Genomic DNA, 13,596 nt, shown 5'->3' on the forward strand with positions numbered 1-13,596 from the left:
CATACATGTACAGCGTGTGTGAGAGGGAGTGAGAAAGAAAGAAAGAAAGAAAGAAAGAAAGAAAGAAAAAAATAAAGTAAGACAAAGAGGGAAACTGCTCAGGCTTCGTTATGGCTGTGTGTATTTATAATCCCACTGCTTTTTGCGTGGCGTAGTCTGACTTTGATTTTGGCTGAGGGAAAAACGCTGTCTATGACTCGATAGGCCGAGGCTGCACAGAAAGGCGCAGGGTGGACTGATTGGGAAATAGGACTGACAAGAATTATAGAAGGAACGTTTGGTTACAAGACATGAAGATTAAGTAGAGCACAGCTAGAAGCCTCCCTGGAGACCACTTAGACCACTCCCCTGTGTTCACTTGTCCCAAGGCCGCTGGAGATGTTGAGTGGTATTTAAAAGCAGTGGGATTATAAATACAAACCAATATTGCTCGACAATACACGTGAGTGAGGATTATTGAGTTTGGGTACATATGTTTGGTTTTTTTTTCTGAGTGTGTGTTTGGGTTGAATGTGTCATGTTTTACTCACAAGCAGACAATGTTTGCCAGGTTTATGTGTTCAGTTCTCTCCACTTTGTGCTGGCTCTCACCCAGATGGGCAAACCTGCAGAAGAAAAAAACACAAAAAATGAAAACCTTTCCAGCAAAATAAGCCAATACTCCGCACGCATTTGTCTCTGCCACTTGCTCCTGCCATTTTCATCATGTGAAGAGCAATTAACAGAAGGTAACTGGCTAACAGCGTCATTAATCTCGAAAGCACCCTGATAAATTTCAGGTTCTTATTGTCAGTTCTTTGATACAAATACACAGAGATGGTCTTAACGTGTCTGGTGAGAACTCTAATGTTCAGAGCACATCATCATCATCAAATCTCAAATTTCCCTGTAGGTCATTTTTCTTCCACAAAGACGCAACAATATGCAATAGATGAGGGTTCCCCTCTGGCTCTTGCTTATGATTTTTAATATTAATGCATTGATTAGCGAAGCTATGGCTGCAGCTAACATCTCTGGAGCTGTTCCAAATTCCAGCCTCAATAATGAATGCAGTTCCATTTTTATTATGTGCTACTGTGGAGGGCATGAACAATACTCTTCACTGCAATTAGGTTTTTTTTTTGTCAACTCCCCTGCTTCAATCACGCCTCAAAACTGTGCCTCCTCTCAGACGAGACACAAATCTTGTTAGTAAAACGCAGTGGTTTTTTTTTTTTTTTGCACTGTAACATGTATTCCTTTGTAGGGACAAACAACCAGTACCAAACAGACATCTCAGGTCAATACAAGTGAATCATTTAAGCTTTTATCTAAAATGCTGCTTTAATAAATTTATTTATTGTTGTTGTTTTGACCTATAACTCTCTTTGAGCTGACACAGATCCACCGGGACAGGGATTCAGTATTTTACTCAAAGACACTTTTAGTGGTTATCAAAACAGCAATTATTGGAGCCCAAAAATGAGTCACAGTATATGTCCTCTAAAAAAAAACAAACAAACAAAAAAAAAAGCAGAATATTTTCACCTCTCCAGGCTGCAGAAGTCTAGAGCAATCCAAGAAAGAAAAATCACTTTGTCACAGATATTAGTAGGGAAACACTAATCTAAATAACTTTAGATGTTACTGATCCTGCTGTGAGTATGAAAACTGCCATTTGCAGTTCCACATAAATGGCCCAGACAGTGAATCATGCCACATTTTATGTAATTTATAAACACTAACATGCATTTACTGAAAGAAAAAGTTCATTTGCTATTCTACAAATGGACTTTAAGGACATGACCAAACTGAAGTAATAGGCTGGACCAGTTATCCTCTGCGGGTTTAGGACAGCTGTGTGTGGGGAAAAAGAGAACTGTTAAATCTTCATCACGTGCATCATACTGTATCAAATGAGCAGTTTGTCGCCAAAGAACAGAGAGTTGTGTTCAGTTGCAGAGGCTGATGAGGGCTATTCACTGTGGCTCATCAACATGGCTGGGAGCATACAGGGAAAAAAGGACAGAATGAAATGGAAAGGACAGAGACAAAATGAAACTCAGGGGTGATGGAAGAGAGAGGTGGACAAAGAGCAGTGAGGTCAGAAGTCTGATGCACACAGCAGGGTAGAGTTGACAATGTCCCTTTTGCAAAATGACCCATATCACCCTGAGGGAGCTGCTGACACTGACTGCTTGTTCCTCCCCTCTCTGTCTTGGGCACTGGGTGCATTGTCAATAACAATAAAAAAAAAAGCATTTTGCTCAGGACCAGGTAAATGGGCAGGGGCAGTCAGAAAATAAGGCCAACATAGCTTGGACTGTATGTCCAAGCTAAGTCTATATTCTGAGAGCTGAAGGCAACACAAACAGAGGCACGCTCCAGTTGGTAGACATGAGGTATAAATATACCCAGAATTTTGTGTGTGTGTCACTTCTTCTGACTTGCAGCATCCATCAATCACTTCTTTCATATATTGTGCAGCCCACATAGTACACTCTACTGCATGAAAATGTAGTGTGGATCTCAACCATTCTAAAGTGTTGTAATGATATATGCATGTGTGTGCCAGATTACCTTTCATAAATGAGCAGGTCTTTTTCAGAAGGAAACTTAGCCAGATTGAGTCCATAGGGCTCCTTAACTGTCTGCTGCTGCTGCTCCTGAAGAGGTGAGAGGGGAAAGGTTAAAAAAAAAAAAAAAAAAAAAAATCTGGCTTTAACAGAAATTTAACCATGACTTCAAAAGGACTGTTAAGATTAATACAAGGTGATACACCTCAGCAGGTAAAGCTTCCTGTTCAGAGCCAACACCTCCAAACAGCAAATCAAGTAGTTGCGACTCAGAATCATACAGACAAGGTCATCAGGTTCAGCTGCTTCTCTACCACTGATTGACTAATTAGCATGGCCCAAGGAGTGTAATTTAAGCAACTTTGAATGTAATGCGATTGTTGGTGTCTGATGAGGTGGTTTCATGTTCAGGGATATTGCCCTCCTGGGGTTTCTGCACACAGTGTCCAGGGTTTGTAGAGATATAACAATCATAATAAACAGGAGATCAGATTAAAAAGGTCAGACCGGTTCAAGCTGACAGATTTGAAAAAAAAAAAAAAAAAAAAACTTGATCTGAGAGGCAAAACGGCATGAAGTTCACAATGTGACACTGAATTAAAATGAAAATAAGCACTTCTAATGAATTAATACCACAAAAGAATACCAATAGAAAACTACACTCTCAAATCATGGAGCAGGAAAAGTTAAAGATTATGTAATTAGAATTTTTTCACTCATTAAAACTAGTAATTTTGAAAATATCAACACAAATAAATCATCAGTCAAAAATAGGCAGTGGCTAAATCAAGTCGGATAATAATGAAATTATAACCAAGGGCACTCTGTCATGAGGATAAGCTATGGTAAAAAGAAACACCCCACTGCATATTATACTAAACATCAATAGGAAATACAATTCACCAATCAGATGAATGTGTCCTAACAATGATCAATCACCTATAACTAAGCAAAAAGGAAATAAAAAATCATTGTCAAGGATAATTCATCATGAGGCTGTGCTATGATCAGAACAGCATGTAAAAAAGAAAAACAATAAATATTTCTAAGGTTATTTCCTCATCAAAACATGAAAACATTTATGTCAAGCTTTTCATTTTCTTAGAAAACAGGTAATTAAGCCGCAAAAAGAACAGTTTATAAAAATTCAGCATTTATTTTTACACAGGAGCGTCTGTGATCTACCAGTGGGAATGTATTTTTTCATTTTTTCTCTCAGTCATCCTTATTGTTGAGCGGTTTCCTATTAAACACAAGGCTGATGATGAGCAAATAACAGCTTAGTACAACAGTCAAGCACAGGAAGACTCAACTTGTCGAGCCTTGAAGCAAACAGTCTACAGTAGCAGAGTAAGGTGAACTGCATTCCTGTAAGCTACGAACAAGACAACAAGGCTACAGTGGACATGTGCTCACCAAAACCAGACAGCTGAATAACTGTGTAAACATTGTCTGGTCTGATGAATCTCAGTTTCTGGGTTCACATGCTGGTGGTAGGGTGGGAATCTCATGTAAACGGTGTAAATCCCTCTTGCCATGTGGCTTGGTGAGAGATTGCAGGAATGGTGTTATATTGTGGTTCTGAGTGTTTTGTTTTGGGGTTTTTTTGGACCATTTCATAACAACTGAGAATGATCTGAATACTCTGGTAATTGTTAAGCTCTTCAGCCCTGCACGTAATGGCTCATAGCTGTAGACTAACCTGACAATGAGTATTTTAACTGAGAGAAAATTATTTCTATCCAGGTAAAATGATTAAATAAAAATGAAAAAATAAAAAAAGATTTCTTTGACAACTTTATGAAACCTGGAGGTGTATTTTATGAGGAAAGAGAGAAGTATGTTATGTAACAGCATGCCCAAGAGTGGTTTTAAAGCAGTCAGCTATGCCATTCTTCTCACTGACTGTATTCTGACATTGAAGCAATATGCTCAACATAATGCATTCAATTTGCACTGTATTTGTATTGATCTGAGCTGCAGGGAGGGAAGAACAAATGAAGGTGTTCCAGGGCCATATCCAAGAAACAGAAGCTGTGAACACACGCACACACAGGATAACAAAAACACCTCATTCAAACCAAGATTACATGCTAACACACACACACACACATATACATTATAGCATGCACACGTTCATGTGCTGTGTGCAGCACAGACAAGTGTGTAAACACATACATACACCCGCACACAATGCAAATCTATCCATGTTCATGCGAGCACACGTACGCCCATATTGAGGAGGAATATGAAATGAGCATGTGTAATTACATGGCAAACGTGGTAATGATCTGATGTTTAAATATTTCAACAGTTTTGTGTTGTGCTGGCACCCTGGCAATCCATTCTCAGGGACAGGCTCGGAGGCAGCAACACGAGACGCATGAGAGCGAGAGTGTGCACCCAACACGTGAGCTAGCTGTCCAGCGCGAAATATTCATGACCAGCTCGTTGCTCAAGCCCCCGAGACGAGAAGAGAAAACCTATGGAAAATAAATCAGAAATCAGAGGAGGAAAGAGATGGATGGAGCAAGAGGGAAGAAGGAATCAAAAATGGTCCGTTTGCAATTTCTCTAGTCCAGATTCTCTTCTCAGTTTAAAGGCAAAATGGGTTTTTGAAAAATTGTAGTGTGGACACAGTTCTGCTGAATTTAGCTACTTTTTTGTATTATTTTATGTATTTGTAATAAGATAAAGCCAATTAGTACTGTCTTCATCAGCCATCTATGAGCTGCAATGTGCCAGCTTTTGGCTGGTAAAACATGTAGTTATAGAGATGGGACCTGAGAAAGGTTCCCATTCCAAACTCAAGATTTGTTGTGGTACCAATAGCAAAACAACAATAGCAAAACAGAACTATTTTTATAATTTACTTTGAGAAATAGAAAAACTATTTTCTACAAGACAGATTTTATTCACTGAAAGGAGTAGTTTGACATTTTGGGAAACTGCATGTTGACTTTCTTGCCCAGAGTTAGAAAAGAAAACTCTCATGTCTTTGTGCTGAATGTAAAGCTGCCTCACATAAAGTAAAAACTGTTAAACAACAGATATATATATATATATGTTGGACCATAGGGCATTTAAGAAGTAGTGCTCCTCACTTATTTCCCATACATTAGCTAATGTGTAGAAATAAAGCAACACACACAACTAATCTAAATCCACTACATAAAAAACAGGAAAGAACAATAAAAATCATAAGCAAGGACGATTCAGGGGAACACACTAACAGACTGTTTATCAAATCAAGGGTAATAAAACTGAGACGTTAAGCTGAAATCAAAACCTTATTAGTTACGTATGAAGCCAAAAAGAGATGACCGAAAATTTGCAGAGACTGTTTGTGTTAAGATCCGCTAATGATGATCACAGGAGAAAATTGGATTTTAAAACTCAGTTTGCATGTACATCATTAAAGTGGATGTGTTTTTCAGTGTGTGGAGTCAAACTGTGAAATTCTCTGGGGAACAATTTTAAATTTTGTTCAACTATTATTCAATTTAAGGAAATTTATGCAGACCAAACAACTGAAGGATATGAGCTTCATGAGCAATATAGGGGATAACCAGGATTCTTCCTCAGGGAACCAAGGATATTTGTACCCAATTTTATGGCAATCCATTCAATTTTTTTTTTTAGATTGTCCAGTCTGGACTGGAAGCCATACTGCTCATGTAGCTAAAAGCTATCCATTTTGATATAGATATAAATTTCACCTCCTCACAGAGATGCCCGTGAAACAATGTCACTGGCATCATTACAGAGGACGAAGTCCCTTCATCAAATCACTGAAGGGAATTTGTGTTTCAGCAGCAGGAGCTGGCTGAGGCTTGAAGTGACGCCAAGCAAAGACTTGACACCGTCTGATGTACAAAGAACTGAACTACCCATGGTAGTACAATGAGTTGGGACTATGGCCAAAACACTCATCTTTTGGAATGTTTCTGAATGAGAGTGAATCAGAGCCATTCTGCATGTATATTAGGCCACATGGGTTAAATACAGGCAGAGGGGGCCACCTCAGAGGATGTCGTTTCCTGGTGCTTTTGATTCATCCAGTTGACACACTGACTTACTACCCATGCTGATTAATGTGCTTGTTCTCCCTGCTGTGGTATTGAATCTGGGTCAACAGGAGATGTAAATGTGCAACCTGTCCACCTGGGGCGTGAAACAGATACCAATATAGTGATGATGGACCCTGGGAAATTTTCACACCTACCCTACACATACCGTCTTTAACTTTAGAGCTGCACTAATACATATTTACACATTAACAGATCAAATAACTATGTGTAATGTGAAAGGTGACGCCTGTAGTGATAAACCTGTGTCCTCCTCAGCTCTATGAAGTGTTTAAACATCTTCTAGCTCATTGTTTTGGTTGTGCAGCCACAGTATTACCACTGTTTTCACTCTCACTGCTCTCATCAACCTAGTATCTAGCCACATAAGGCAAGCAAAACAACTGATCTCTTAAATCCCTTCCTAAAATATGCCTCCTTAACAGACCTGGGCCTTAACACAGACCTTGGAAAGAAATCCAAAGACGACATTAAATGAGCAATTAAAAAATTAAGGCAGGCAAGACACCAGCAGACCACATATCCCCCGATGTCCTAAAAGCAGACAAAATCCCTCTGCACATGTCCTACATACAGGCTTTACTTATACCTGGGCTTTGGAGGAGGAAGCCACAGAAGAACAGACCATTCTGTTATTTCTCACGAAAGTAACACAAGTGCATATGAGAACCAGAATGAGTGATGCTTCTATCAGTTCCCACCAAAATCCTGATCATGCTAGATAAGGGATACAAGGTGTGCTGCATACGATCCTTCAGAAAGGGTAGGCTAATTCCAGGAAAAATGCTGACATTTTAAAGTATTTGTTGAACGATGTCTCCTTCCAATTTTGTACAAAAGCCTTCAAAAGTCAAGACAGAAAGGAAGGATAGAAATCAATGCTTTGAATTAATAAATGATTCCAACCACATATTGATTTTGATCAAACTTATGAATAACTTTCCTAGATATGGAGCAGTGAAACAGAACAAAACATTTTTTAGTTTTAATATTCTACATGAGACAGGTAAATGTAACTGAGGCCAGATCAAGAACTTGACTCACACAGGGACAGATATGAAGTTTTATTCACAATAGAACCAAAATCCTGGACTCCATTCAACTGGCCTGTAAGCAACCATAATTCCTTATCTAACCAAAATTTTGAAGAGTAGCTGATATTAGTGTACTGAAAGGTATGTGCAGGCAGAGGAAACAGAGAAAGGGAGGAATGGCATTGAGCACCTTTTGATTTAGTTTCCCTGAAACAAGGATTAAGACAAAGTCACATCACACAGACCCTCTCCTCTGGTAACCCCGTCACTGAGGCTGATTAAGCTGATGTCTTTTCTTCTGACGCAAACAGAAACACAGAACTAATTTCTTGTGTGGTGCAGGGGACACAACACAAGACGGTGCCATAGTCACAGCCTGTGTGATGACATTTCCCTGAGGTCCTTAGAGAAGATTACATAGCCTTGATTCATAAGAAGAATTTTAAAGGATTTCTGTTTTCCCTCCACATTAAACAATAAGGCTCTGAACTGATACAAATTTTGATTTTGTTACCTGACAGTGTGGCTGGTGTTGTTTTCACCTTGTGAGTCTGTGTGTGCGTGTCATCATAGCAAAATGTGGTCCCCCCCACTTTATGCCCCTGGCCCACATTCATATTAAGTCACAGATCACGGTATCCTAGTTTTAATCATGTCTGTCCACTCGAAGACATTAGGAAAAACTGTCTGTCTATGTCTGTGGACAGATTTTGTCACAGTGATAGTGTCACAACCATGCAAGATACAGTCATGAGACCTCGTGGTGTGTAGTTGACATCAAAATGAAGGCAAAGTTCGAAGATGGATGCTGTCCGAGCCATGCTTACTGAATACTCATGGGTAATTACTCATGGGTACAACTGAGTACGTTTAAGGCATTGCTTAGATGCTTGGTGTTTTCATACCTCTTGTGCACGAGTGCTCTCCCCAGACTCTGTTAGCAGTTTGATCGGGGTGGAGCGCTGGGACACGGATCCATCGTCATCGCGGTCGTCCTCGGAGTCGTCCTCTGATGTGCTGGAGATTGCCTCCTCACTTGGGGGAGGAGGTGCGCTGGCTGCAGTCTTCCTCTGGAGCAGGGTCTCCTCCTTACTGCTCTTGTTGCTGCCAATATCCACACACATGCACACAGATTAACATATGCACAGACACACACTGTTAACTTTGGTTTTGATTTAGTTCATATGTTTAATTCTTAAACTGTACTTAGAATTATATACAGTTGATGTGAAAGCTGATATTATATTAGTGCAAGGCCAAACAAGGTTTATGTACAGGTTAGGTAATGTATCCTCTGTGCTGCCAAGGTATAACCACAGCAGAGACCAAAAGGAACCACAACTTTTGGAAAGCCTGATAGAATCCGGTGATACTCCAGAAGGACTTTAAAGCTGTTCAAGGGAAAATGACCTTTGGTTTTCTCTACTTATCATGTTGCCACAGTAACCTGAACAAGATAGCTGGCTAAGAACATGGATGAACAGAGGGCTGTGTCTGAGCGTGTAAGCACACGTGATGTGGCAGGTTCAGAGCCAGAGAGTCATATCAGCCCTTGAAAGTACTGTATCTTTCAACAGGCAAACAGACAAATACAATAGCAGATGGCTCCCTAAAGAGTTAAGCATTCAAGGAAAACATCGAAGCAGTGTAGAACATTTGAGTAGTCAGGTGTAGAGTACTTGTGGTCGTGCTGTGCTGAAATAACATTGAGACATTTAAAGGCCAAGGAGAAGTTCTGCAGTAACTCATTTTCTAATAATATGTGTGCGCATGAGTGATTATTTTGAAAATATGCACACACACACGTGCGCGCACACACACACACACACACACACACACACACACACACACACACACACACACACACACACACACACACACACACACACAGTCGATCAGTGGTGAATTAAGAGCTGTGTGTTCAAAGCAAAGACAGGAAAATGGACAGAGTGTTGTTTTGGGTTACCTGAGAACACAGTGTCAAATGAAGTTGTGTGTATGAGGGCAAACAAGGTGCGCGTTTGTTTTTTTCCATACAACTGACACAGGCAGAATAAGGGTGAAGGCACACCCACCAACAAAAACAAAACATTGAGTGGTAAATTTGTTTTCTCAGTAAGATTGGAAAAACAAGAAATTGAGCTGCATTTGTGTAAAATAAAAAAAAAAACAACCTGTTTTGTACCTCAAAAACAAACAAAACATAAAAAACACACCTACCAGAACATCACAAATATGGACATGTATATTTGCTTAGATTTACTCACCCCAGCACTGATTTCCCTGTTTCCTCTGGCTTGCGAACTGTGAATGGGCTTGGATCCACTCCAACTGTCTTGGGCATAAATTCCCTTAATGAACAGCGAATAGAAGGAAATCCATTAGCTTACATCCTGCAGTACCATCGCAATAAAAGCTAATGAGTGTTTACTGCTTTCAGTGAGGTGTTAGTCATTTACAAAATGTAGGACAACGTTGCTATTTTGACAGAAACATTTCAGCAGTGTTTCAGAAATAACGTCACTGTAGACAGCTATAAAAACATGTCTCTGCTAGAGGATTACAACCCATTATATTATAACCCATTATTTATTTTTTTTTATATATTTTTTTGTCCCTCAACAAAATCTTTGAAAGAACTTGTGTCTAACGGGTTTTGTATGTGCGTATTCACCTTGCAGAGTTGGTCATGCCGATGCAGAAAGTGTCGTCAAAGGAGGTGAGTTCATAAGGTTTGAAGAATTCTGTGTAGATGTCAATACTCTCATCAAAGCGGTTCGCTCTCCTCACTTTGACTTGCTTCATGTTTTCCTCACAGGTGACTGTATCCACACAGGAACACATATGGTAAACAAGCTTTACAGGGTTTTAATCCACATGCATAAAGTATAAGGCTGGTGATGTTTTGTCCCACGAAAAGCCAAAGCCTGACATGGCTTATTGCTCTGTGCCTCTGAGCTCCACTGTTGTACAAAAAATATTTAGAACACATCAGTGAGCCACACTGCTGCACTGGGTGACAAATACTGTCTGGACTGCCATGAAATTTCTGTTTAGTTTCATGAAGTGCAAATTTTAATTTGTTACAAACAAAAAAATAAAGTAAAATTAAAAATCCTGCATAACTAATGACATTCCCATTCGCTTCAGTTGTATTTTGTTTTGTGCCAATCAGCAAAACATGCTAAGATACTAAGCTAAGATGATGAACTATTAAATATATTTTTAGCATTGACACTGTGCGTGTGCCGGCATGCTGATGTTAGCATTCAGCTTAAAGACTATGCGATTGTTGTTGATGGTTACAATAGACCCCTTAAACTAGATACCTTATTCTTCTTGAAGATTAAAGTCTTCAGTAGTATTCAATGGGCATGGGGCCCAAAGCTTCAGGCTGGGGAAGTTAGAAGGTACTGAGACAGACTAATGTACTGTTGATTTTGCCTTTTTCGTGGGATAGGCTGACAATTACAAAAATAGAGAATATCACTAGCCTTTAAAAACTAATGACTGGCTGCCAGTACATGCCTACAGCCAACAATGCACCTCTATTTAGCAGAGAGTAACTCTGATGTTTTCATTAAATGGATAGAGGCACTAACCTGTAGCAGATATGTCTCTGTTACACATTAGTGATGTTACTGCAGATATTATATAATAAAGAAATACCTTCATCATAAGCAACAGGAAGATAGGACAGGATTCCCTCTGACCACCACAGTGTGTAGCTGGAAACAGACAAGATACACAAATGTATGAAAACCTTCCAGAAAACTTTGTACTGACTAAAGTGTATTCTGCAGTCTGCACTCTCTCTCCTGGGACTTCAAATAACCTAGATATGAAAATTGATTTGGCTGGACCACCTGCTGCACAACTCCTGAATACATCAGCTTTTTATTCAATGTGACCTATTTGAGTGAATGCACTGATTATGGCTTTGTGTGCGATGTGCTACTTAGGAGGGTTTGAGAGCAAAAGCATGGTGTGTGTGGCTGCCAATGTGAATTTCGTTCTGTCCATGCTAATGTCATGGAATAACGGCTGAGCTACCCTGTGGCTGTGTAAACTAGTGGCCTGTATCAGAAAACTGGGTCTGCGTTTATGTAAGCACAGAGACTATGTAAAACAAGCAAGATGAACACTAGTTCGCTCCCACATACATGCACACAATGACAACAGTTACTGTGGGTCAAAAATTATAATGAAATACAAAAGGCAGTATGAATAAGGACAGACCAAAGGCCCTGGGTTTTCTTTGCCCTGGGTTTTGCCTCTTAGGGTACATACAGATTTGGGTACAATACCTCCTGTAACAGGAAGACAGCACTGTATGTCCACCAAGTTAGTTAACAAAATTCAGTGACGATTCTGGATTTTTTTTTCTTCAAACCTCACCTACCTACCTCACCTAATCAGGAGTTTATATCCATGACTAAGGGTAAAAGGAATTATCATCCAGTCTTAGATGCAGTGTAATATAGACACAGTATTGAGCTGAGGTGGTAAGCCATGAAACCTCAGAGCCTCAGAGTGTGACACATAATTATACCTGAAGGCCAAAGCTCTGTGACCCTTGTCCAGTTAATGAGGCTCAATAGAAACCAGTTGAACTGATAAAGGCAATCACGTGAAAATCCACCCATATACTCTCGTAAAAAAAGAAAAAAAAAAAAAAAAGAAAAAGAAAGCCTTGTAAAAAACAGCAGTGCAGGTGGTAATCCTTTGTGAGTGATTTCCCACTGAGCAATTCAATCAGCACAAAAACAAACATTTAGAGCAAATCAAAGAGTTGCTGTGTGTATGTAACTGCATTTATATATTTGTATATAAGTAGGTTGTTATTTAGAGTGGTGCATGCATGTTTTTTTTTTTTTGTGAGTGTATGTGTGTTTACCTGCGTCTGTCTTGGGGGAGGGCCATGGTGCTCTTCTGGTGCAGGTAGAAGTCAGTGGGCAGCTCCCACAGGTGCGGCTTGGACTCTGATGGCTGGTAGACTTGGAGGAACAGGTTGATGGCATCTTGTCGGTCCGCATCTGGAAAAACAAGATGGCCACAATAATGACAAAAAGCACAGTGAAACACAAAGGTATTAAACACAGTGAAGTGAGGGAGTTCATGAAGACATATATTCACACCATTAGATTTAATTTTGAATTCCTTTCTAAAACAATTTGATCAATAAACCATTAATTAAACAAGTGGAACATATTTGTAAATCAAGAGAAAAACTATTTTGATTTAACTTCTCAGTCATTTTTCAAGTTTCCAAATTTCCAGCTCCTCAAGTTGTGATTACTTTCTGTTTCATGTAATATTAAATAAATTGTTTTGTGTTTTACACTGTTGCCCATAAAGTTGGAATAAAATATATTTTACCTCTTGTCATGAAATGATTGTGACAATAGATAAGGTGTATAGATAGATAGTGTATATCTTCTCAAAACTTTATTTATCAATCTCTTCCTATGTGATTACTGATGTGTATAAATAGGAATAAAAAGAGGAATGTGTCTGAAAACAAAATTACTACAACTTTATGGGCAACTGTGTAGAATATTGATAAGACAAAAGCTACTTGGTTTTAGGAAAGTGTAACTAGCATTTTCCTCTATAGTCTGTCAAAAAACTGTCAAAAACAAATCACATCTGCAGCGTGCATAAAACAATTCCTCTTTGACTGACTAACATAAACACATTCTGTTCATCTTCACAGAAGAAAGTACAGGTAGAGTTACACTCATTCAACCATCCTCGTTACGTTGACTGGACACGTACCAGTAAAAACTCTCCTGACCACCTCTCTACAACATGTTTGGCGATGAGAGCGTGCTGAGATAATCTCTGCGAGTGGTTGTGTGCTCAGCATGTGGCACGTGTTTTGCATGTTTCCCAGTTTGGTGCCATTTAATCCATCCT

The 13,596-nt window shown here is 39.4% G+C and overlaps 1 protein-coding gene across 2 annotated transcripts in view; it reads right to left on the bottom strand.

Moving 5' to 3' along the window:
* Positions 1-13,596, bottom strand: part of fig4a (FIG4 phosphoinositide 5-phosphatase a) — a 41,811-nt gene that overhangs the window by 4,769 nt on the left and 23,446 nt on the right. For both annotated transcript variants that reach the window (XM_041064550.1, XM_041064551.1), the window contains exons 17-23: positions 12,575-12,713; positions 11,347-11,405; positions 10,352-10,499; positions 9,945-10,028; positions 8,583-8,781; positions 2,560-2,645; positions 531-605 (exon numbers count right to left, since the gene is read on the bottom strand). In XM_041064550.1, the coding sequence (XP_040920484.1) occupies positions 531-605; positions 2,560-2,645; positions 8,583-8,781; positions 9,945-10,028; positions 10,352-10,499; positions 11,347-11,405; positions 12,575-12,713 (790 nt within the window). The remainder of the gene's footprint in view (positions 1-530; positions 606-2,559; positions 2,646-8,582; positions 8,782-9,944; positions 10,029-10,351; positions 10,500-11,346; positions 11,406-12,574; positions 12,714-13,596) is intronic.

The sequence above is a fragment of the Toxotes jaculatrix genome, chromosome 19, assembly GCF_017976425.1.
Source record: "Toxotes jaculatrix isolate fToxJac2 chromosome 19, fToxJac2.pri, whole genome shotgun sequence".
Taxonomy (NCBI): Eukaryota; Metazoa; Chordata; class Actinopteri; family Toxotidae; genus Toxotes; species Toxotes jaculatrix.